Genomic DNA, 25,755 nt, shown 5'->3' with positions numbered 1-25,755 from the left:
CAGGCTCATCCTGACATGACCCTCCAACATGACAATGCACCAGCCATACTGCTCGTTCTGTGCGTGATTTCCTGCAAGACAGGAAGGTCAGTGTTCTGCCATAGCCAGTGAAGAGCCCGGATCTCAATCCCATTTAGCACGTCTGGGACCTGTTGGATCGGAGGGTGAGGGCTAGGGCCAATGTCCGGGAACTTGCAGGTGCCTTGGTGGAAGAGTGAGAAAATCTCACAGCAAGAACTGGCAAATTTGGTGCAGTCCATGAGGAGATGCACTGCAGTACTTAATGCAGCTGGTGGCCACACCAGATACTTACTGACTTTTTATTTTGACCCCCCTTTTGTTCTGGGACGACACATTCCATTTCTGTTAGTCACATGTCTGTGGAACTTGTTCAGTTTGTCTGTTGAAACTTATGTTCATACAAATATTTACACATGTTAAGTTTGCTGAATATAAACGCAGTTTGACAGTGGGAGGACGTTTCTTTTTTTGCTGAGTTTATTTATTGAGGTTAAATGTATAAAACCCCTTTTTAAGGACTCAAACCCCTTCTAGAACACATTTGTCTCTGTAGGGCCTGGCTACCCATAACTTATGCTCACTTCAAAAAGCTTGTTGAAGACTTCTATTAACCACGTGTAAAAATGGCTACTCAACTAGCAACTCACTTCTATGCAACACGGTTTCACAAAAAGAAAATACTTTAACCGTTTAATAGAGGACCTGAACCCCTATAATAGAGAACAAAGACACAGGCCTCAAACCTTTTTCAGAGAGCACAAAGGAAGTCTGTAATAGAACAAAGGACTTGAACTCTTGTACATCAGATATCACTCATTGCATGTGCTTCTTTTAACCTGATTTTGGTTCTTTTAAAATGATATTGGTCTAGACTCACCCAGCAATTATGCCATCAATCAGGAGATTAAGAGTTGACTCCCTTGTGGGTTGCGCTCAGCATTTTCTCTTTCTTCTGGATCAACACAGTTGATACGTTTTTCTTGTTGCTGAGACCAATTAATCCGGGTCATGGCACCAAATGTTAGCAATTTGTTATTCTTCAATAACAAACTCCAAAGCAAATCAATAGGAGGCAAATGGCTTTATTCAAAGTGGACAAATCATACGGAGAGGTAGATGGTCATTCTCCCCTGTCCTCAGGGATGCTCTCCAGTGATTCTCTCCCCAGAACAAAGGGACAGCATGTAGTTTCATAACCCAGCCCTAGCCTGTGGTTGACCAATTAGAATTCCTTGCAATAAAACTAGCCAATGGCCAAATAACAAGTATCCTATTTCAGAAGACCATATTCCTCCCATGTCTCTGAACCATTGATCAATAATTCCTTATTACACGAAAAACACAGTTTCCATTGTTCGTTAGTACTCTATTGACTCTCGTCCTCTTGACCTCTCATACTGTCTCTGCGTTGTATTTTTATTTGACGTTCTTGCACAATCAATAAAATAATATACACTGCTCAAAAAAATAAAGGGAACACTAAAATAACACATCCTAGATCTGAATGAATGAAATATTCTTATTAAATACTTTTTTCTTTACATAGTTGAAAGTGCTGACAACAAAATCACACACAAATTATCAATGGAAATCAAATTTATCAACCCATGGAGGTCTGGATTTGGAGTCACACTCAAAATGAAAGTGGAAAACCACACTACAGGTTGATCCAACTTTGATGTAATGTCAAAATGAGGCTCAGTAGTGTGTGTGGCCTCCACGTGCCTGTATGACCTCCCTACAATGCCTGGGCATGCTCCTGATGAGGTGGCGGATGGTCTCCTGAGGGATCTCCTCCCAGACCTGGACTAAAGCATCCGCCAACTCCTGGACAGTCTGTGGTGCAACGTGGCGTTGGTGGTAGTGCGAGACATGATGTCCCAGATGTGCTCAATTGGATTCAGGTCTGGGGAACGGGCGGGCCAGTCCATAGCATCAATGCCTTCCTCTTGCAGGAACTGCTGACACACTCCAGCCACATGAGGTCTAGCATTGTCTTGCATTAGGAGGAACCCAGGGCCAACCGCACCAGCATATGGTCTCACAAGGGGTCTGAGGATCTCATCTTGGTACCTAATGGTAGTCAGGCGAGCATATGGAGGGCTGTGTGGCCCCCCAAAGAAATACCACCCCACACCATGACTGACCCACTGCCAAACCGGTCATGCTGGAGGATGTTGCAGGCAGCAGAACGTTCTCCACGGCGTCTCCAGACTCTCACGTCTGTCACGTGCTCAGTGTGAACCTGCTTTCATCTGTGAAGAGCACAGGGCGCCAGTGGCGAATTTGCCAATCTTGGTGTTCTCTGGTAAAATGCCAAACGTCCTGCACGGTGTTGGGCTGTAGCACAACCCCCACCTGTGGACGTCGGGCCCTCATACCACCCTCATGGAGTCAGACACATGGAGCTCATGGAGCAGACACATGCACATTTGGCCTGCTGGAGGTCATTTTGCAGGGCTCTGGCAGTGCTACTCCTGCTCCTCCTTGCACAAAGGCGGAGGTAGCGGTCCTGCTGCTGGGTTGTTGCCCTCCTACGGCCTCCTCCACGTCTCCTGATGTACTGGCCTGTCTCCTGGTAGCGCCTCCATGCTCTGGACACTACGCTGACAGACACAGCAAACCTTCTTGCCACAGCTCGCATTGATGTGCCATCCTGGATGAGCTGCACTACCTGAGCCACTTGTGTGGGTTGTAGACTCCGTCTCATGCTACCACTAGAGTGAAAGCACCGCCAGCATTCAAAAGTGTCCAAAACATCAGCCAGGAAGCATAGGAACTGAGAAGTGGTCTGTGGTCACCACCTGCAGAACCACTCCTTTATTGGGGGTGTCTTGCTAATTGCCTATAATTTCCACCTGTTGTCTATTCCATTTGCACAACAGCATGTGAAATTTATTGTCAATCAGTGTTGCTTCTAAGTGGACAGTTCAATTTCACAGAAGTGTAATTGACTTGGAGTTACATTGTGTTGTTTAAGTGTTCCCTTTATTTTTTTGAGCAGTGTATTTTCTGGTGCTTCTAAATTGTTGTATGTTGGGAGTATCACTGCTACAAATGAAAAAATGTTAATTTACATCCTTGGTTGTGTCTCACCAGTTTGTGTCACCCAGGACCTTGTCCCCAGTGTCCTGCTTCTGTCACCAAAGCATGCACCTGCGGAAGAACCAGGTACTGTATATCCTCCTGACCTAATGTCTGAGTCCCAAACGGCACCCCTTTCCCTACATGATGCCCAAAGGGGTTTGGTCATAGGTAGTGCACTATATATGGAAGAGGTGGGCAATAATTTTGTCTCGAGTGCTTTAATCAGGAATTCCAAATTCAGCAGAGGGCCGCACAGATTTGCAGGCCAGAAAAAGGTCAGTTATTTGATAATGTGTAGGTCCGTTTATCATTTCTACAATAATAACCCACTGTTAATTTACACGCCTTTGCTTAGGCTGCCAAATATACTCCTGATTCCTCTCTAGGTTTCTTCCTAGGTTCCTGCCTTTCTAGGGAGTTTTTCCTAGCCACCGTGCTTCTACACCTGCATTGCTTGCTGTTTGTGGTTTTAGGCTGGGTTTCTGTATAGCACTTTGAGATATCAGCTGATGTAAGAAGGGCTATATAAATACATTTGATTTGATTTTGATTTGATGTCCCTGTCACTTACTCAGGTATAAGAAACCCTGAGCCCGCCTCCACTCACGTTAAAATACCTCCATACTTCTCTCTGCAGTCAGCCAATGCGGTGTGGCCAGGCCACTGCCATCCACTGTGACAAGCAGTGTGGCGCCACCCTCAACTGTTCCGAACACACCTGTACCCAGGTGTGCCACAGCGGACTGTGCCAGCCTTGCCCGCTACAGGTCAAGCAGGGTGAGCTACTCACTCCCAATAGGTCTTTTTTCTGGGCCAGGAGTTCTCCCTGACCATGTGATCTGACCAAAAACATTTCTGTCCTTAACAGTTAAAATGGCATTCCTTGACAATGAGGAATTTGTGATGAGTAATGATGGCTCATGGTTTTAACCACTGTGATGGATTTCACTCTGATGCGTTCTGTTTTGTCTCATCGGTTCTTTCCTGCTGTCGCAGTGTGCTACTGCGGTGTTGTGTCTCGGGAGGTACTCTGTGGGACGGATAAAGACCGCTTTGATGGCTCCGGTCACTTCTGCTGTCAGAAAGCATGTGGCAAGTAAGTTCAAACCAGCAGCTTGAGATTACTAGGAAACAACTTTTCTCCTGTGAGAATAATATTCTAGATATAGATCGATTGTATCTTATTCATACATTCATTTGTGATACGTCTCCCCCCCCTCCACCCTATCCTAGGATGTTGGACTGTGAGGCCCACCGCTGTGAGCAGGTGTGCCACCCTGGGCCGTGCAAGCCGTGCCCACGCTCCCCCAGGCTTGTAAGGAGCTGCCCCTGTGGACAGACGGCTCTGGCCAAGCTCCTGGAGCTGGGCTACCCCGAACGCCGCGGCTGCTCCGACCCCATCCCCTCCTGTGGCAAGACCTGCAGCAAGCCTCTGCCCTGCGGCTCCAGCGGTAACACAAGACACTGTGTCCTCATGTATAGCCTCTCTATGGCATATGAAATGTGTTGACTTGTTCTCCCCGTCATTCCAGAGACGATCCACATCTGTGAGAAGCTGTGCCATGAGGGAAGCTGTGGTCCCTGCTCGCTCACCTCCACCATCAAATGCAAATGCGGCTCTAAGACCAAGGTTAGTTTTCGAAAACAAGTACTGTATACCTATGGTGGTGTTTTTTTTGTTTTTGTATTTTGAGTAAAACTCTTCAAATGCAATGTTCTGTATAGACTGCGCATCGTTGTAAATGGAGGTGGAGTTCTGTTGTACCAAAGAGCACCACTGAAGACTTTATTTTTTTTCAGGATGTTCCCTGTGCAGTCATCCAGAATGAAGGTGATATTTTGATCGTTCTTTGAGGTGGTGTTGCTACTGTACTTAGTTAAAGTAGATCTGTCCTGTACTTTACTCTTCTCTTAAGTCTCTTTCCTTTCCTCCCAATTCTAGATGGACTGATATTTACTTGTGAGAAGCGCTGCCTCAAAAAACGCTCCTGTGGCCGACACAAATGTGGCGAGCTGTGCTGTGTGGTGAGTAACCAAAAGGCGTGTGCGTGAGTGCGGCACGTTCGTGTGTGTGTGTCACCCAGTTATGAAAGGACACAGTCATTAGGTAAAGCCACAAGTCATACTCTAATTAGCTGAACTGGTGAATCACTGACATACATTGCCTTTGGAAAGTATTCAGACCCCTTGACTTTTTCCACATTTTGTTACGTTACAGCCTTATTTTAAAATTAATTTTAAAAAATCCTCAGCAATCTACGCACAATTCTCTATAATGAGAAAGCGAAAACAGGTTTAGAAATGTTTGCAAATGTATTAGGAAGAAAAAAAACGGATACCTTATTTGCATAAGTATTCAGATCTTTTGCTATGAGACTTGAAATTGACCTCAGGTGCATCCTGTTTCCATTGATCATCCTTGATGTTTCTACAACTTGATTAAAGTCCACCTGTCGTAAATTCCATTGATTGGACATGATTTGGAAAGGCACACACCTGTCTATATAAGGTCCGACAGTTGACAGTACATTTCAGAGCAAAAACCAAGCATGAGGTTGAAGGAATTGTCCTTAGAGCTCCGAGACAGGATTGTGTCGAGGCACAGATCTGGGGAAGGACACCAAAAAATGTCTGCAGCATTGAAGGTCCTCAAGAACACAGTGGCCTCCATCATTCTTAAATGGAAGAAGTTTGGAATCACCTAGACTCTTCCTAGAGCTGGCTGTCCGGTTAAACTAAGCAATTGGAGGAGGGGAGGTGTCCTAGAACCTGATGGTCACTTTGACAGAACTCTAGAGTTCCTCTGTGGAGATGGGAGAACCTTCCAGAAGGACAACCATCTCTGCAGCACCCCACCAATCAGGCCTTTATGGTAGTGGTCAGATGGAAGTCACTCCTCAGTAAAAGGCACATGACAACCCGGTTGGAGTTTGCTAAAAGGAACCTAAAGACTCTCTGACCATGAGAAACAAAATTATCTGATTTGGTGAAACCAAGATTGAACTCTGGCCTGAATGCCAAGCGTCATGTCTGTAGGAAACCTGGCACCATCCCTACGGTGAAGCATGGTGGTGGTAGCATCATGCTGTGGGAATGTTTTTCAGCGGCAGGGACTGGGAGACTAGTCAGGATCAAGGCACAGATAAACAGACCTTGATGAAAACCTGCTCCAGAGTGCTCAGGACCTCAGACTGGGATGAAAGGTTCACATTCCAACAGGACAACGACCCTAAGCACACAGCCAAGACAACACAGGAGTGGCTTCAGGATGAGTCTCTGAATGTCCATGAGTGGCCCGGACTTGAACCCGATCAAACATCTCTGGAGAGACCTGAAAATAGCTGTGCATCAACGCTTCCCATCCAACCTGACAGAGCTTGAAAGGATCTGCGGAGAAGAATGGGAGAAACTCCCAAAATACAGATGCCAGGCTTGTAGCGTCATACCCATGAAGTCTCGATGCTGTAATCGCTGCCAAAGGTTCTTCAGCAAAGAACTGAGTAAAGGATCTGAATACTTATGTAAATGTGATATTTCAGTTTAATTTTTTGTATAAATGAATACATTTCTAAAAACCTGTTTTTGCTTTGTCATTATTAGGTATTGTGTGTAGTTTGATGTAAAAAATGAACAATTTCAATACATTTTCGAACAAGGCTGTAACTTAGCAAATTATGGAGAAAGTCAATGGTCGGAATACTTTCCAAAGGCACTGCCCCCCCCCCCCCACTATCTAACTTGTCACACTGACATACAGTATGTCCCCCCTCCCCCTAGGGCGCGGAACACAAGTGCTCTCTGATCTGTGGCTACAAGCTCAACTGTGGCCTCCACCGCTGCCAAGAGCTCTGTCACCGTGGGAACTGCCAACCCTGCTGGCAAACCAGTGAGTTCCAATCAGAGGTCCCAGTGGCACTGCCAACACAGATGTTCACATGCCAGCAGATGCAGCACAGATGCCAGTCAATTGACACATTTTACCCGGGCTTTGGGATTCTTTGTAGTTCAAATGTTCCTCATCTTATCTTAAGTCTAGTGCACTTCCTAGAGGGCCATTTGCTATACCAGCGGACTGTTGGGGGCGATTCTTAACTTCCACTTCATTCAAATGTACATTTACTGTAGTATCCTGTTAACATCCAACATGTGTTTAGTTGGCGTGATACGGTATGTTATTGCTCGATCATTGAGATCGCATGGCCTCATTCGCAAAGTCTCACCCCAGACATACAGTCGGTTCTCATAGGCCACGTCCCTCTGAGTCTCTGCCTGTTTCATGTGTGTAGGTTTTGATGAGCTGGCGTGCCACTGTGGGGTGAGTGTCCTGTTCCCCCCCATCGCCTGTGGCACGAAGCCCCCAGAGTGTAAGAACCCGTGTACCAGGAGGCACGAGTGTGACCACCCAGGTAAAACCTTGCAGTAGGGACTACTGCTTTTTCACTTAGTTTCAAATGTGCTTTATTGGAGAGCATAAATATATATGCATATACATGTACATTTAGGAATCTTGACATCTATTTTACAGTCTCTGACAAAACCGTCTGCAAATGTTTATTCCTCATGGTCTCATACTTTTTCTTTGTCCTCAGTGTTCCACAACTGCCACAGTGAGGAGAAGTGCCCACCCTGTACCTACCTCACTCAGAAGTGGTGCATGGGAAAGCATGAGGTAACGTCGCTGATGTTAGCCGCCTCTACCTAACCTTCAAACCTGCGCCTCTTTTTAAAGGCATATGGTGCGTCCCAAATGGAACCCTGTTCCCTACTGGCCCTGGTCAAAAGTAGTGCACTATATCGGGTGCCATTTGGGACTCGCCCATAGTCACGACCCGTCCACTAAAACCGCCCCCTCCCCCCCACCCGCAGCGAAGGAGCAACATCCCGTGCCACCTTCAGGACATCTCCTGTGGCCTGGCCTGCAACAAGGTTCTGCTGTGTGACCTCCACCGCTGCCGCCGCATCTGTCACCGGGCCGAGTGTCTTGCCGAGGGCGTCTGCCGCCAGCCCTGCCTGCTGCCCCGGTCCAACTGTGGCCACCCCTGCAACGCCCCTTGCCACAAGGGCACCAGCTGCCCGGGCAGCACCTGCACTGCTAAGGTACAAAAAACGAGATGTTCACCCAAGTGACTCGAGTGATTTTTAAATCAAGGCTAAATGAAATATTTGTTAACCCTGTGCCTTAGAGACTGCGCTACATCTAGAGTGACATTGTGACAGTAAACAAAGACCGTAACTCTTCAAATACTGGGCACATGGAGCAGACACGGAGATGGAACGCAGGCAGCATTGTTGGACTGCAGCAGAAGTCTTCTTGTGGCCAGCGTTTGTCAGTTTCCACCTCTGTCCCACAGGTGGCGCTACAGTGCGACTGCGGTCGGAGAAAGGAAATGGTGGTGTGCACGGAAGCAGCCAGCGCCCATCAGAGGTTGGTGTTTCGTGGGTTCTTCTACAGTAGAATCAATGGTTTCTAGATCTATCTGAACGCGTGCTCTAAACCAGTTTGCTCTTATTCCCTCACAATCTTTTCAGAACTTGACTGCGTGTGTCGTAACTAGATGTGTGTCCCTGTTCTGTAGGTATGCAGCCATTGCCATGGCCAGTAAGCTGTCTGACATGCAGCTGGGTGACTCTGTAGACATGGGTCTTATCACTAAGAAGGAGATGAAACACACCAAGTAAGATGGGACCAAACCTGATTCCAAACTTGCAGCATAAAACACTTCCAGTAAATCACGTTGTACTAAATATGAGCGTGCCATATATTGCTTATTTTAATGCGTGTTCTGGCTCAGGTTGGAGTGTGACGAGGGGTGTGCTGCACTGGAAAGGAACAGGTCAGTTGTTACATTGCTACTCCACACGCACACAGTTACTATTTGTAGCTCTCGTGACATTTTAAAATGCACAGCTTTTGGCTGTCAACTTGATTTGTTTCCTTCAATGTGCTGTCAACTTGAGAGCCTTCTCCTGTCTTTCGATCTCTGGACCTTTTGTCTGCCTGTGTGTGTGTCTGTCCTGACAGGCGATTGGCTGAGGCCCTGCAGATTGACCCGTCAGTGGACCCCTTCAATATGCGCTCCTCCTCCTCAACGTACAGTGACAGCCTCCGAGTTGATGCCAGGTGGTGCACCAATACATAGAGTATTTTCACTGCATGCCAAGGTCAACGTTCACCACAATGACAGCGTTTTCAAATACTCTAGTGTCCGTGTGCATGTTGTGGTGCTTATATTTCCCCAATTGAAGGTGAATTTATGGCGCCTATGTACCTCGAGCCATGACCGGTGTCCTTTTTGAGACATGTTTTCACATTTTCATTGATGGATAATATTTACCATGATCACATCATTTCTGTATTTTTCACATTTTAGAAAAGATTTTAAGTTTGTCAGCGAGATAGAAGAGGAGATCAAGAATCTGGTTGAGCTGACCAGCAAGGTAAGGGACCAATAGACATGATTTGGGACCCTATTTCTGATAATAGTGCACTACATTTGACCAGAACCCTATGTGGCCTGGTCAAAAGTAGTGCACTAAATAGGGAATAGGGTGATTTTCACACAGAATTACACAGATCCTCAAAAACTTCTACAGCTGCACCATCGAGAGCATCCTGGCCAGTTGTATCACCACCTGATATGGCAACTGCTTGGCATCTGACTAAAACAATACAGAGGGTAGTGCATATGGCCCAGTACATCACTGGGGCCAAGTTTCCTGCCATCCAGGACCTATATACTAGGTGGTGTCAGAGGAATGCCAAAAAAATAGTCAAAAACTCCAGCCACCCAAGTCATAGACTGTTCTCTCTGCTACCGCACGGCAAGCAGTACCGGAGAGCCAAGTCTAGGTCCAAAAGGCTCCTTAACTGCTTCTATCCCCAAGCAATAAAACTGCTGAACAATTAATCAAATGGCTACCTGGACTATATGCATTGACCTCCCCCCTTTTTTAATTGTATTCTTTACAATGCTGCTACTTGATGTTTATTATCTAAACATGGTCACTTTACCCCTACCTACATGTACATATTACCTCGACTAACATGTACCCCCACACATTGACTCTGTACCGGTACCCCCCTGTATATAGCCTCCACATTGACTCTACCGGTACCCCCCTGTATATAGCCTCGTTACATTTACATTACATTTAAGTCATTTAGCAGACGCTCTTATCCAGAGCGACTTACAAATTGGTGCATTCACCTTATGACATCCAGTGGAATAGTAGTGCATCTAAATCTTTTAAGGGGGGGGGGAAGTTATTGTTATTTTGTGTTCATTTTTTAACTTTTAGTTAATTTTGTAAATATTTTCTTAACTCTTTCTTAGAACTGAATGTCATGGTTGCTACAACTGTTGCATTTGGTGCATGTGACAAATAAGAATTGATTTGACCTTAGAGAAGTACAGGTATAGGAATAAAGATGCCTATTTCCCAAGTGAAATGTCACCCACCTCTTTAACAGAGAACAATGTATTAAGAGCATTACCTTTGAGCAATTAGATGTAATGGGGCAAGATTGGAACACTTAATGCAGGGCCAGCGTTTTCCTATACATGACTGCGTTTCCCTAAACCACTTCCAGCTTACCAGAGGACGTTCAATTTGCATTGAGACTGAATTTGGCTAAAAGCTTCTGGTCCACTTAGTTTGAGTGCTAGAAAGGCTTGAAACACATTTGAATGTCCTTGGTTATTATGATGGGTATTGATAATGTCCGCAATGGGTTCTATTTGTCGTCAGTTATCCCTTTTGGTTCTGAAAACATTTGAAAAATACTAATTTAGTCGGAGTAACGTCAAGTGAAATGGCTCCGTTAGCTTGCAATGTTTAGGACAAAATGTCATGAACTGAGTGGAAATGCAAATGTTTTTATTTAAACCTTAAATGGGTAACTCGGAACAATCTTTCATAGTGGAAACATGAAGTCTGAGTGACTGTGTGGAACCCGTTTGCAGGGTAAACAGTCCAAAAGGAGCCACTGCTTCCCCCCAATGAACCGGGAGCACAGGAAGCTAGTCCACGAGCTGGCCGAGGCCTACAACGTGGAGAGTGTGAGCTACGACAGCGAGCCCAAACGCAACGTAGTCATCACCGCCATCAGGTAAACACCTCAACAGGAAAACGTTTCTTTAGTGAGGCAAGTTACACTCTGACTATCTCAAAGTAGACACATTTCTGTTATAACTTGAAAAAGACTACGTATTACTGTCTGTGCAACTGTATCAGCTGGTTATATTTTGTATGAATAGACGTGTAATTGTGAACAACTGACCAAAAGATGTGAAGTCATTCTGAGGATGTGCTCCGTCTTTGTGCTTCTTGCTGTGTGCAGGGGGAAGTCTGCCTGTCCTAACTCAACCCTGACCTCCCTGATGGAGAGAGACACTGGGGTCCCGAGGGCTCCTCCACCCATTGCCCATATCAAACATAGCAGCAAGTAAGCCTGGGTCTTTGCACTCACAAAACGTCCCATATAGTCATGCCACAAACACACACAAATGGTTCTTAGTTTGTGTCCTCTCATAATGTCCCAATGACTTGTAACTAGCTAGATAACTGTGTTTATTGTTTTTAACATCAGGGCTGACAGTGTGAGCAGCTGGTCCAAGGCAGTCAAAGAAGAGCCAGTGATTGACTACTTCGATGTCCAGGATTAATGAAGGCACAAAAGAAGCAAGCCGCATGATGTAACAATCATACTAAACTAAGAATGTGTCTGCGGTCCGTCGATTTTTGGAAATCTGTGATGCTATTTCCCCTCCCTCATTTAGGTTATTTTTCTCTTGAAGGCCAACACGTGTCACTACATAAGTATTTGGGATTTGTAACCATATAAAAAGTGTTACGTTTGAAACGGTGCCATGAACATTGTTCGGTGGCATTAGTGCTTTCTTCCCGCAAATGCGTACTCCAGACTTTGAAAATAATAATTGATTGTGTTTTTATAGGTGGCAATTTTCACTTGTTCTCAATGCAGGACTACCAGTATATTGTATTCTACAAGGGGACGTACCATACACCTTATTTCAATAAAGCAATTTTTCAATGGGTTTGTTGATACTTTACTTGCTGATTGATATATTGCAGAGAACCTGCTCTAACATTGTTACAGATACTACAATATACTACTACATTGAGGTATTTTGAGATTGAAGGTTTATTATATGCTATAATCTTAGGATACTGTCTTTAAAGTATATTATGTGTTGGTACTTTTGGACATCAACTGGACTGCATTTAACTACCAGTATATGAACTATTACATAATGATGCCCAGGTGATTGAAGGGGCAGGATTTTAACAGCCCTGCATCTTTCAAAAAACGGCTGCAGGCATATCCTTATCCTTTGTGCCTTTTTCATCAACCTGGTCTCAGAGCATTTTGTATTATTCTATATGTAAATTCAAGATAGTCCATTAGTATATGTTTTGTATTGTGTGTATTAAATTGTGGATGCCATCACCCATTTTCTATGATCTATAATGAATTACCATTCGCATTATGTTGCAAATATACAATATTTTATGTGTTTGAAAAACGTACATTATGCTACGAAATTGCACAATGTATGTTACGATTTTGCAAAAGTATATGTTAGGAATTCTAGCTAGGTGGCTAACGTTAGCTAAGGTAGGAATTAAGGTAAGGGTTAAGTTTAGGAATTTAGGTTAAAGGGGGAGTGTTAACATGCAAAGTAGCTAACAGGTAGTAAATAGTTGGAAAGTTGCTGAAATGCTAAAGTTGTCTATGATGAGATTTGAGCTCGCAACCTTTAGGTTGGTAGACGTTCGCGTTAGCAATCATCTACCCCGACCAACCACCCTACTTTAGTTTTTGCTTAAGTAAGCATCTGTCTTATGTAACATATACTAAACGGAGTCTTTCAGCAATACGTACAGAATAATATGAAACGGTATGAGACCAGGTTGCAACCCAACCATGGACCATATAGAAGACTATTCCCTAACGGTTTTACATCCCTTGTGAAATATTGGTGGGCAGACAGTGTATTTCAACGGTAGAATTGGTAATTTGATGACACTCCCCTGCTAGTCCAATTTTTTTATTGTATCCCGTCTCCAGCAGAGCCCGCGCCTGCGCTTCTTGAACCGAACTAAGAATCACCAGACCCGGCTCCATCCCCGAGACTGCGTCCCCTGTGTCTACAGTCGCCGATGTACCAGTCTACCTAATGAGAGAGTGATCGAGAGTCGCTACTGGAAGCCGTGAGCAAGTTCACGAGTGAACATCGGACAGATCTTTAGAAACATTACAGTTTGCCTTGAGTGCTCGGACTGGATCTGAGAAATGGAGAGAAAGGTAAGAGTTGTGCCCGCAGCACACGGTTTTATATTGTCTTGACATTCGTTTTCTTTTATAGTATGTGCTCAGTGCTTCACCCCTGCATAGTGAGAGAAAAATGTTTTCCACCATTATAGAGCTCCATTCTGCGCTCCCCAGCCCACGGAATCAGAAGGCGCATTGCCAGCCGGATTAGTGCGCACGGGAGTTTCTCGACTGGGTCTAGTTTGTGTATCTGAAAATCTTTTGGGGAATTGTTGAAGCTACCCTTTGATTTCTTTGTTTATTCCTTGAAAATTGCGATCTATGTATTTTTATTTAAACGTGAAGATTGACAATCCTACCGCATGTAAACTGTTTGCATCAGTGCATCCCATACTTAATTATACAAGGCTATACAATAGTTGTAGCCTGCACCTCACCTCACCCCTCCCCTGAACCTACACCCCGCCCCGTTTTCAGCCGTTGCAGACACGGCTGGCTTGTTAACCTTGACTGGTCTAAGAAATAGACACTTAAAGCAGCAATAAGGGAGATGCACACTGTATCGGACCAGAGAGTAGACGGACAGACAGCACTCACTCTCCTCTGTTTGCCGCATGTAGAACAACAAAAGTGTGAAATGACTCTCACTCCACTGCTCTCTTCTACCTATGCCCTATGGCTACAAAATAGGTTAGACGAAATTGACATGGCGTTTATTTGTTGTGTTGTATGAATACAACTCCCACGTTACATCCAGTGTCCTAAAACCTATTTACATTGTAGCTACATAAATGGTACATTATAATTACAGTGTAAAACCAAGGTTGTAGGCTACTTACTGCCATGTTCGTAGGTTGTGTAATTATACAATACACAAATATTACACTTTTTAATATTCATTTGATTTGTAAACAAACCAAAATGAGTTGTGTTTTCACATCCCCTCACTATGTAGTTAGTCTTTTATATTAGAATATTCAGTTATCTCCATTTACAAATGCTTGGGATTATGTATACCACAAACATATGACAGTTCTAAGTAATACGTACTGTGTAACAATTGTTATTTCACTGTACCTAAACTGCCTGTGGTTTTTGGGAACTTAATATAAAGTGGGGACCACTATGGGTCAGTAAGTAATTGAACCCACTGCTCTGGGAATTATCTCAAGTTTATGATCCAGTTCTTTATGGTTGGTGGTATACAGTATTTCTCAGCTGTAGTGGTAGGCCAAAAAAAACAACTTTATATTTTTGAAACAACATAAGCTAATATACTGGAACACGATACTACAACATGTATACAACCTATATTTTATATTTGCAGGTTGGCCTCTTAATCCTGTTAGGATTGTGTTGGTTTAGTGATAGTGATGTGAAGGGGTGGTAGTTTGTTAGGCCTCTATGCAAGACTTTCCCTTGCCTGTGGCTCAGTGGTGTTTGCAGAGACAGTGACGTGTGGAATGCACTATAGCATTCTGGCTTCAGAAGCCTTCTGCATGGATGCAGTGAGTCTTATGAAAAGGTTTGGAACAGAGACTCAAACTCCTCTCTATTATTATGATTTATTATAGATCTGGGGTCCAGCAAAATTAAGGCGGGTTATACCATTTTAAAAACATAAAAATGTATCCATAGATTTCACAACACACTGTGTTCCCTCAGGCCCCTACTCCACCACTGCCACATATCTACAGTACAAAATCTATTTTGTACGTGTGTGTATAGTGCTTATGTTATCGTGTGTGTATGCATGTGTCTGTGCCTATGTTTGTGTTGCTCCATAGTCCCCGTTGTTCCATAAGGCATTTTTATCTCTTTTTTTTTTTAGGTCTAATTTTACTGCTTGCAACAGTTACCTGATGTGGAGTAGAGTTCCATGTAGTCATGGCTCTATGTAGTACCATAGTCTGTTCTGGACTTGGGGACTGTGAAGAGACCTCTGGTGGCATATCTTGTGGGGTATGCCTGGTTGTCTGAGCTGTGCGCCTGTAGTTCAAAAAGACAGCTCGGTGAATTCAACATGTCAATACTTCTCAAATAAAAGTAGTGATGAAGTCAATCGCTCTTCCACTTTGAGCCAGGAGAGATTGACTTGAACATTATTAATATTAGCTCCCTATGTACATCCCAGGGCCAGCCGTGCTGCCCTGTTCTGAGCCAATTGCAATTTTCCTAAGTCCCTTTTTGTGGCACCTGACCACACGACTGAACAGTAGTCCAGGTGCGACAAAACTAGAGCCTGTAGGACCTGCTTTGTTAATAGTGCTGTTAAGAAAGTAGAGCAGCGCTTTATTATGGACAGACTTCTCCCCGTCAATATGTTTTGACAATGACAGTCCAGGGTTACGCCAAGCAGTTTAGTCACCTCAACATGCTCAATTTCCGTATTATTTCATACAAGATTTAGTTGAGGTTGAGTGAATGATTTGTCCCAAATACAATGCTTTTAGTTTTAGAAATATTTAGGACTAACTTATTCCTAGCCACCCACTCTGAAACTTTCAGTCGCTGTAGTAGCTGACATGTATAGTGTTGAGTCATCCGCATACATAGACACTTTACTCAAAGCCAGTGGCATGTCATTAGTAAAGATTGAAAAAAGTAATGGGCCTAGACAGCTGCCCTGGGGATTTCCTGATTCTTCCTGGATTATGTTGGAGAGGCTTCCATTAAAAAACACCCTCTGTATTCTGTTAGACAGGTAACTCTTTATCCACAATATAGCAGGGGGTGTAAAGCCATAACACATACGTTTTTCCAGCAGCAGACTATGATCGATAATGTCAAAAGCTGCACTGAAGTCTTACAAAACAGTCCACAGAATCTTTTTATCATCAATTTCTCTCAGCCAACCATCAGTCATTTGTGTAAGTGCTGTGCTTGTTGAATGTCCTTCCCTATAAGCATGCTGAACGTTTGATGTTAATGTGTTTACTGTAAAATACCATTGTATATGGTCAAACACCATTTTTTCCAAAAGTTTAGTTAGGGTTGGTAACAGGCTGATTGGCAGGCTATTTGAGCCAGTAAAGGGAGCTTTACTATTCGTAGGAATCGGAACGACATTTGCTTCTCTCCAAGCCTGAGGACGAAACACTTTCTAGTAGGCTTAAATTGAAAATATGGCAAATAGGAGTGGCAATATCGTCCACTATTATCCTCAGCAATTGTCCATCCAAGTTGTCACTTTACGGAATTCAAAATTACAATGCTTGTCTTTCATAATTTGGTCAGACATACAGTGGCTTGCGAAAGTATTCACCCCCCTTGGCATTTTTCCTATTTTTTTGCCTTACAATCTGGAATTAAAATAGATTTTTGGGGGGTTTGTATCATTTGATTTACACAACATGCCTACCACTTTGAAGATGCAAAATATGTTTTATAGCGAAATAAAACAAAAAAACAGAACTTGAGCATGCATAACTATTCACCCCCCCCAAAGTCATTATTTTGTAGAGTCACCTTTTGCAGCAATTACAGCTGCAAGTCTGTTGGGGCATGTCTCTATAAGCTTGGCACATCTAGCCACTGGAAGTTTTGACATTCTTCAAGGCAAAAATGCTCCAGCTCCTTCAAGTTGGATGGGTTCCGCTGGTGTACAGCCATCTTTAAGTGTATTCCACAGATTCTCAATTAGATTGAGGTTTGGGCTTTGACTAGGCCATTCCAAGACATTTAGATGTTTGCCCTTAAACCACTCGAGTGTTGCTTTAGCAGTATGCTTAGGGTCAATATCCTGCTGGAAGGTGAACCTCCGTCCCAGTCTCATCTCTGGAAGACTGAAACAGGTTTCCCTCAAGAATTTCCCTGTATTTAGCTCCATCCATCATTCCTTCAATTCTGATCAGTTTCCCAGTCCCTGCCGAATGAAAACATCCCCAGAGCATGATGTTGTCACCACCATGCTTCACTGTTCTCGGGGTGATGAGAGGTGTTTGGTTTGCGCCAGACATAGCCTTTTCCCTGATGGTCAAAAAGCTACATTTTAGTCTCATCTGACCAGAGTACCTTCTTCCATATGTTTGGGGAGTCTCCCACATGTCTTTTGGCGAACACCAAATGCTTATTTTTTCTTTAAGCAATGGCTTTTTTTCTGGCCACTCTTCCGTAAAGCCCAGCTCTGTGGCGTGTACGGCTTAAAGTGGTCCTATGGACAGATACTCCAATCTCCGCTGTGGAGCTTTGCAGCTCCTTCAGGGTTATCCTTGGTCTCTTTGTTGCCTCTCTGATTAATGCCCTCCTTGCCTGGTCCGTGAGTTTTGGTGGGCGGCCCTCTCTTAGCAGGTTTGTTATGGTGCCAAATTCTTTCCATTTTTTTAATAATGTATTTAATGGTGCTCCGTGGGATGTTCAAAGTTTCTGATATTTTTTTATAACCCATCCCTGATCTGTACTTCTCCACAACTTTGTCCCTAACCTGTTTGCGGAGCTCCTTGGTCTTCATGGTGCCCCTTGCTTAGTGGTGTTGCAGACGCTGGGGCCTTCCAGAAAAGGTGTACTGAGATCATGTGACACTCAGATTACACACAGCTGGACTTTATCTATCTAATTATGTGACTTCTGAAGGTAATTGGTTGCACCAGATCTTATTTAGGGGCTTCATAGCAAAGGGGGTGAATACATATGCACGCACCACTTTTCCGTTTTTTTATTTTTTTGAATTTGTTGAAACAAGTAAAAAAAAAAATCACTTCACTTCACCAATTTGGACTATTTTCTGTATGTCCGTTACATGAAATCCAAATAAAAATCAATTTAAATTACAGGTTGTAATGCAACAAAATAGGAAAAACGCCAAAGGGATGAATACTTTTGCAAGGCACTGTACTTGCAAAAAAAAAGTGTCAGCGTTTGTTGCTGGCATGTCATGCTTAAGTTTACTTATCTTGCCAATTACAAAATAATTAAAGTAGTTGGCAATATCAGTTGGATTTGTGATGAATGAGCCATCTGATTCAATGAATGATGGAGCTGAGTTTGCCTTTTTCCCCAAAATGTCATTTAAGCTGCTCCAAAGCTTTTTACTATTATTCTTTATGTAATTTATCTTTGTTTCATAGTGTAGGTTCTTATTCTTTTTATTAAATTTAGTCACATTAGTTACATGATTTCTCAATTTGCAATACGTTTGCCAATCGTTTGTGCAGCCAGACTTATTTGCCATTCATTTTGCTTCATCCCTCTCAACCATACCATTTTCCAATTCTTTATCAATCCACAGGGATTTAACAGTTTTTACAGTCATTTTCTTATTAGGTGCATGCTTATTAGTAACTGGAATAAACAATTTCACAAATTTGTCAAGTGCAATGTCTGTTTGCTCCTTATTACACACCACGGACCAACAAATATTCTTTACATCAACAATATAGGAATCACTACAAAACGTATTGTACGACCTCCTTATACACTATATTAGGCCCAGCTTTTGGAACTTTGGTTTTCCTAGATATGGCTACTATATTGTGATCACTACATCTGATGGATCTGGATACTTATTTCAAGCTAATTTCTGCTGCATTAGTAAAGATGTGATCAATATATGTTGATGATTTCATTCCTGTGCTGTTTGTAACTGCCCTGGTTAATTGACTGATAACCTGAACCAGGTTGCAGGCACTGGTTACAGTTTGAAGCTTTTTCTTGAGTGGGCAGCTTGATGACAGCCAGTCAATATTTAAATCACACAGAAAATATACCTCTCTGTTGATATCACATACATTATCAAGCATTTCACATGGTATCCAGATGTTAGCACTAGGTGATCTATAGCAGCTTCCCACCAGAATGGACTTTAGGTGAGGCAAATGAACCTGTAGCCATATTACTTTCACAGTATTTAGCATGAGATTCTCTCTAATATTTACAGGAATGTGGTTCTGAATATAATTAGCAACACTTCCACATTTGGCATTTCTTTATTTTCTGTAAATGTTATAACCGTGTATTGCTATCACTGTATCTTCAAATGTATTATCTGAGTGTTTCCGAGATAATCAGAATATGAATGTCATCTGTTACTAGCAAATTATTAATTTCATGAACCATGTTTCTTAAGCTACATATGTTTACATGGGCTATTTTGAGCACTTTTCTTTTGGGATGCTTACTTGATTTTATTGCTTTACTGGGAAGCTTAGCAGAAGTAGATATGCTCATGTTATTTATGTTTAGTGCAGGGTGAGCTGCAAACAGTGGACTTCCTCCTAGAGCACACCGGCTCAGTCCTGACAGTATAAATCTTCATAGGCACATGATTACTGCATACAATAGCTGTAGGATCATGAGAGGCATTCAGGGCAGTTAGAGGGACATAAATCAATTTACTTACATTGTGTCTACCAACACCCCTGGTGTAATGTACATTTGCTGAAACATGACAACTCTGTGTCACAATGGTGTATATATATATATCTACAGTATGTAGGGGTATTTGATTATCTGTGCAATGTGTTGGGATTATTTTAAAACTCAAACACTAATGCCTTTATACTAATCAAGTAATGGTGGTACTCATTGTGAGGATAGTGCTAGGAGTAGCTACAGGTAACTGCCCAAATAATGGAAACACTTCACTAAATGAGGGATACAAAGCATATTGAAAGCAGGTGCTTCCACACATTTGTGGTTCCTGAGTTAATTCAGGAATTAACATCCCATCATGCCATTATTTTTGCCCATTATTTTGGCTACCATGGCTATGCCCTCATAAGATTACAATGCCCCCCGTCCACAGGGCACGGGTAGTCACTGAATGGTTTCATGAGCATGAAAACGATGTAAACCATATCACATGGCCGTGTCAGTCACCAAATCTTAACCCAATTGAACATTTATGGGAGACTCTGGAGCGGCATCTGAGGCAGCGTTTTCCACCACCATCAACAAAACACCAAATGATGGAATTTCTTGTGGAAGAATAGTGTCGCATCCCTCCAATAGAGTTCCAGACACTTGTAGAATCTATGCCAAGCTGCATTGAAGCTGTATTGAAGCTGTTCTGGCTCGTGGTGGCCCAACACCCTATTAAAACGTTTTATGTTGGTGTTTCCTTTATTTTGGCGGTTACCTGTATGTGTGAGATATAAGGCACTTTCACTTGGTCTTCCAGCAAAACACTGTGGACTAGATTTGTTGTGTGAATGTAGGCTAGTGATGGCATTTGTCTTGACCATCATTTGTCCTCTTTTGCTACAAATCAAGTCAGAGAGTGATTCAGTTTACAGCTTTATAATTCAATATCCAAACTCGTGCATTATTACAAGCAACGGCTGTGGTTGTACTGAAGTTTTCCATCCAATACATTTTGGTAATATACAGTACCATAAAAAGTTTGGACACACCTACTCATTCAAGGGTTATTCTTTATTTTTGCTATTTTCTACATTGTAGAATAATAGTGAAGACATCAACACTATGAAATAACACATGGAATCATGTAGGGACTAAAAAAGTGTTAAACAAATCAAAATATATTTTATATTTAGCCACCCTTTGCCTTGGTGACATCTTTGCACGCTCTTAGCATTCTCTCAACCAGCTTCATGAGGTAGTCATCCGGAATGCATTTCAATTAACAGGTGTGCCTTGTTAAAAGTTAATTTGTGGAATTTATTATTATTATTTATTCCCTCTTTAATGTGTTTGAGCCAAATCAGTTGTGTTAGATAGCTGAACAATTAATCCACCCGGACTATTTACATTGACCCCCCCTTGTTTTTACACTGCTGCTACTCGCTGTTTATCTACGCATAGTCACTTTACAAATGACTTCGACTAACCTGTACCCCCGCACATTGACTCAATACCGGTACATAGCCTCCTATTGTTATGTACATTTATTGTGTTACTTTTTGATTTGATTTTTTTTTACCTTAGTTTATTTAGTAAATATTTTATTAACTCCATTTCTTGAATTGCATTGTTGGTTAAGGGCTTGTAAGTAAGCATTTCACGGTAAGGTCTACTACACCTGTTGTATTCGGCGCATGTGACAAATAAAATGTGATTTGATTTGATAGCCCTATTTGGTAAAAGACTAAGTCCTTATTATGGCAAGAACAGCTCAAATAAGGAAAGAGAAACGACAGTCCATCATTACTTTAAGACATGAAGGTCAGTCAATGTGGAACATTTCAAGAACCTTAGGTTTCTTCAGGTGCAGTTACAAAAACCATCAAGCGATATAATGAAACTGGCTCTTATGAGGACCGCCACAGGAATGGAAGACCCAGAGTTACCTCTGCTACAGAGGATAAGTTCATTAGAGTTACCAGCCTCAGAAATTGCAGCCAAAATAAGATTTCATGTAACAGACACATCTCAACATCAACTGCTCAGAGGAGACTGTGTGAATCAGGCCTTCATGGTCGAATTTCAGCAAATAAACCACTACTAAAGGACACCAATAAGAAGAAGAGACTTGCTTGGGCCAAGAAACACGAGCAATAGACATTAGATCGGTGGAAATCTGTCCTTTGGTCTGATTTGAGATTTTTGGTTTCAACCGCCTTGTCTTTGGGAGACGCAGTGTAGATGAACGGATGATCTCTGCATGTGTGGTCCCACCGTGAAGCATGGAGGAGGAGGTGTGATGGTGCCGGATGCTTTGCTGGTGACACTGTCTGTGATTTATTTAGAATTCAAGGCACACTTAACCAACATGACTACCACAGGATTCTGCAGCGATAAGCCATCCTGTCTGGTTTGCGCTGGGTGGGACTATAATTTGTTTTTCAACAGGACAATGACCCAACCCACCTCCAGGCTGTGTAAGGGCTATTTGACCAAGAAGGAGAGTGCTGCATCAGATGACCTGTCCAAAATCACCTGACCTCAACCCAATTGAGATGAGTTGGACTGCAGAAAAGAAGGGAAAGCAACCAACAAGTGCTCAGCATATGTGGGAACTCCTTCAAGATTGTTGGAAAAGCATTCCAGGTGAAGCTGGTTGAGAAAATGCCAAAAGGTTGCAAAGCTGTCATCAAGGCAAAGGGTGGATACTTTGAAGTATCTCAAATATAAAATATATTTTGATTTGTTTAAAACTTTTTTGCTTACTACGTGATTCCATATGTGTTATTTCATAGTTTTGATGTCTTCACTATTATTCTACAATGAAGAAAATAGTACAAATATAGTAATACCCTTAAATTAATAGGTGTTTCGAAACTTTTGACTAGTACTGTATATGCACGGCATTTCATTCTCCCTTGTGCTTAGATTCCATCCAGACAAAGAAAAACAATGGATTTCCATGCTATAACCCTGTTGGAATGTGTGGCTTCTGCACTGTCCCACGTGCAGTGTTAGCATTTCACCTTGCAATGTGGGGCGTTACTGTGGCTCTGCCGAAACATTTTCATTGGAAAACGGGTTGCAACTGCTTATGTAGCTTACAAGTGTTAGGGAGAAAACCTTACCTCAAGACAAAGCACTAACTTCGTAAAGATGGCGTCAGCTTGGTTTCAGTGTTGTTGTCTATGTACATAAGAGGTGTGGCACATCATTTTAGAGAGGTGAGGAGGCATGACCCTTAGCCCTGAAGGTCACATCTACCGAGTGGTTAAGGTCAGGGTTGTGAGTAAGGTAAACTGGTCCTAGATCTGTAGTTAGGGTCAGCCTCTACCTCAAGCCCTGAGAGGGAGTCAGATGGTCTACCCTGATGCATTCAAGTCCACAAGGGACACTTAAAGGATGGCTGAACAGTAATAGAACCCCTCTACATCTACCCCTCTCCTTTCTTCCCCCCACCCTCCTTTCTTCCCTTTCTCTCCATCCCTCTTTGTTCTCTTGATTCTAGCATACCAGTAGATAGATGACCCATCACCCCAACAAGGGAGAGATGTAGGATGAACGTTTTGTTCGAGGGCCCATAGTTTTCTTTTTGCTCATGAGGCATGATTTGGCTTCACAGCAGAACTTCTTGAAAGCGTGACTTATACTGTACCTGAATGTAAGCACGGTATTGATCATATCATGACCCACTTTCTGTCGTTGTGTTCAAGGCATTTCAAATTCTGCAATGTCTTTGAAACTATGCCCTCAGTTAAAACTTTGACAAATTTGTACTGCTCTTCCCAAATATTAGTTAACCCTATTGAATGGTCCTTGGCTTTTGTGTTTAGGATTACTTGCAGGGAGATCTGGACAATGAGTACGTCCTTATTTGGCTGGCAAGGAATGCCCTGGCCGTATGAAAGAAGGGCCAAGATTTTGTTACCCAGGAAATGAACTACAGTATTGGCTTGGTAGACTTGGGCTCGATAGGAAGCGCTAAATATGCTGAAAGTTTGAAAGTACAGAAATTACATGCTAGCATAGTGCGCGAGTCGTACAATACAGTAGGGAGACTGTAGCTTGCTCCTATGCTGTATGTGTCTTGACAACAAACAATAGAGTTGGCTACATCACTTCCAGCATGGGGACGTGGCTGAGGAGACTGTGGCTTGGAAGGCTGTGACTGTGGTACAGGACTGTGGGCAAAGAAGACAGGGTTGGACATACAGTTAAATGTATGTATTTAGTTGTAGTCTAGTTTCAGTAGACTGGCTATACACCAGCAACACCAGTCACACAAAAAAAGAGATGCAATTTGGACTTTTAGTTCAAAATTACTATGTTTATCTAACCTAATTACAGATGGCAAAGACCCAGCTTTGCCAGAATATTACATATATGTGTTCTTAATCACTACTATCCTATCATAAGTGTTTATTTGGAGATGTTCAACTGGATGTTTGAACGTACTTCTGTCTTTTAAATGCTAGCAGGCCGTGCTGTGTAGTGAAGGCACATGGAGCAGTGGTGTGACACAGGAAAGGCTCGGGTGACTGTGTGTCTGAGACGGCCTGTCTGGGTTCACCAAGGCCGACCCATTTAAATGCAAACACTCGATACTGCACCAGCATCATGGCCCCAAGAGCCATGCATACATAAAGAGTGTGCACCCAGATAGCATGCAGTGCAGCCAAGTTGCAAATGAAAACCATCCAAATATGGCCAGTAGCAGCTGTATGGATTGATGTTGGCGGTAGGGGTGATTTTTGTCATTTGGTTTGGTGGGTGTCATCACTTTTCTATGGCCTACCTGCGCAGACGGAAGCAGTTTCAGTCCATTACTTTTTTTGATGTCATTTTCCATACTGTCGGACTCCGACAGTGCATGTTGAACAACACACTAGGTTTTATACTGAACAAAAATATAAACGCAACATTCAACAACTTCAATGATTTTACGGAGTTACAGTTCATGAGGAAATCAGTCAATTGAAATAAATGAATTAGGCCCTAATCTATAGATTTCACTTGTCTGGGCAGGGGCGCAGCCAATTAGAATGAGTTTTTCCCCACAAAAGGGCTTTATTACAGCTAGAAATACTCCTCAGTTTCATCAGCTGTCCGGGTGGCTGGTCTCAGATGACCCCACAGGGGAAGCCGGATGTGGAAGTCCTGGGCTGGCGTGGTTTACACGTGGTTTGCGGTTGTGAGGCCGGTTGGACATACTGTCAAATTCTCTCAAACGACGTTGGAGTCGAGTCGGCTTATGGTAGAGAAATTAACATTCAATTCTCTGGCAACAGCTATGGTGGACATTCCTGCAGTCAGCATGCCAATTGCACGCTCCCTCAAAACTTGAGACATCTGTGGCAATGTGTTATCTTGGCTAAGGATAAATGTTCACTAACAGGGACTTAAACACATTTGTGCACACAGTTTGAAAGAAATATTTATTTCAGCTCGTGAAACATGGGACCAACACTTTACATGTTGCATTTATTTTTTGTTCAGTATACAACATTTAATGAGCATCATTAGGTCTCAAGCGCATGCAGCATTCGATCTGGATTGGAGAACCACTGCCAGTCCTGTCTGCCCCTTTGTTTCCAGTTCACTTCACCCACTTCCCCCCCAATGTCCCAATGGCATGGGGAATTATCCCAGATACTTTAATCCTAGAATCAAATCAGTTGCTTTGGTATAACTTCCACTGCTGTTGTTTCTCTTGAGACTCCCTATCTTGGACTGGGAACAGTCTGATGAAAGTCCTCCTTATGCACATGGATCTGTGTCCAAATGGCACACTATTCCCTACATAGTGCACTACGTTTGACCACACCCTATGGGGATAGGGTTCTATATGGGACACAGCCCTGGCCTCATTCTGTTTGCTCTCTCTTCCATCCTGCCTGGGCAGAGTGGTGCTGAAGGATCTAGGCTAGATTAGCTGTATGCAAACTAGGTTAAAGTAGAGGGGCGGGGAGAGGCTTTCTGTACCAAGAGGAGAGGGTTGCCAGTGCATATTCTGTCCCAATGCTATTTTTCTTAGATGAGACGCCTGGCTG

At 43.0% G+C, this 25,755-nt stretch overlaps 2 protein-coding genes across 3 annotated transcripts in view; both read left to right on the top strand.

The window, feature by feature from the left end:
- The window catches only part of LOC115130348 (transcriptional repressor NF-X1-like), a 29,971-nt gene extending 17,804 nt beyond the window's left edge, over positions 1-12,167 (top strand). For both annotated transcript variants that reach the window (XM_029661403.2, XM_029661404.2), the window contains exons 7-25: positions 3,121-3,192; positions 3,746-3,885; positions 4,105-4,204; positions 4,342-4,559; positions 4,641-4,738; positions 4,909-4,939; positions 5,051-5,133; positions 6,886-6,994; positions 7,395-7,514; positions 7,698-7,777; positions 7,975-8,205; positions 8,460-8,533; positions 8,685-8,783; positions 8,901-8,942; positions 9,131-9,229; positions 9,480-9,546; positions 11,073-11,218; positions 11,450-11,554; positions 11,699-12,167. In XM_029661403.2, the coding sequence (XP_029517263.1) occupies positions 3,121-3,192; positions 3,746-3,885; positions 4,105-4,204; positions 4,342-4,559; positions 4,641-4,738; positions 4,909-4,939; positions 5,051-5,133; positions 6,886-6,994; positions 7,395-7,514; positions 7,698-7,777; positions 7,975-8,205; positions 8,460-8,533; positions 8,685-8,783; positions 8,901-8,942; positions 9,131-9,229; positions 9,480-9,546; positions 11,073-11,218; positions 11,450-11,554; positions 11,699-11,774 (1,990 nt within the window). In that variant the 3' untranslated portion in view covers positions 11,775-12,167. The remainder of the gene's footprint in view (positions 1-3,120; positions 3,193-3,745; positions 3,886-4,104; positions 4,205-4,341; positions 4,560-4,640; positions 4,739-4,908; positions 4,940-5,050; positions 5,134-6,885; positions 6,995-7,394; positions 7,515-7,697; positions 7,778-7,974; positions 8,206-8,459; positions 8,534-8,684; positions 8,784-8,900; positions 8,943-9,130; positions 9,230-9,479; positions 9,547-11,072; positions 11,219-11,449; positions 11,555-11,698) is intronic.
- Positions 12,168-13,176: 1,009 nt separating this feature from the next.
- The window catches only part of LOC115130347 (SWI/SNF-related matrix-associated actin-dependent regulator of chromatin subfamily D member 3), a 47,333-nt gene continuing 34,754 nt past the window's right edge, over positions 13,177-25,755 (top strand). The window contains exon 1 of the mRNA XM_029661399.2: positions 13,177-13,438. Within this exon, the coding sequence (XP_029517259.1) occupies positions 13,427-13,438 (12 nt within the window). The 5' untranslated portion in view covers positions 13,177-13,426. The remainder of the gene's footprint in view (positions 13,439-25,755) is intronic.

This window comes from Oncorhynchus nerka, linkage group LG6 (assembly GCF_034236695.1).
Source record: "Oncorhynchus nerka isolate Pitt River linkage group LG6, Oner_Uvic_2.0, whole genome shotgun sequence".
NCBI lineage: Eukaryota > Metazoa > Chordata > Actinopteri > Salmoniformes > Salmonidae > Oncorhynchus > Oncorhynchus nerka.
Note: the sequence above shows the minus strand (reverse complement) of the source record. Positions and strands in the feature narration are given on the sequence as shown.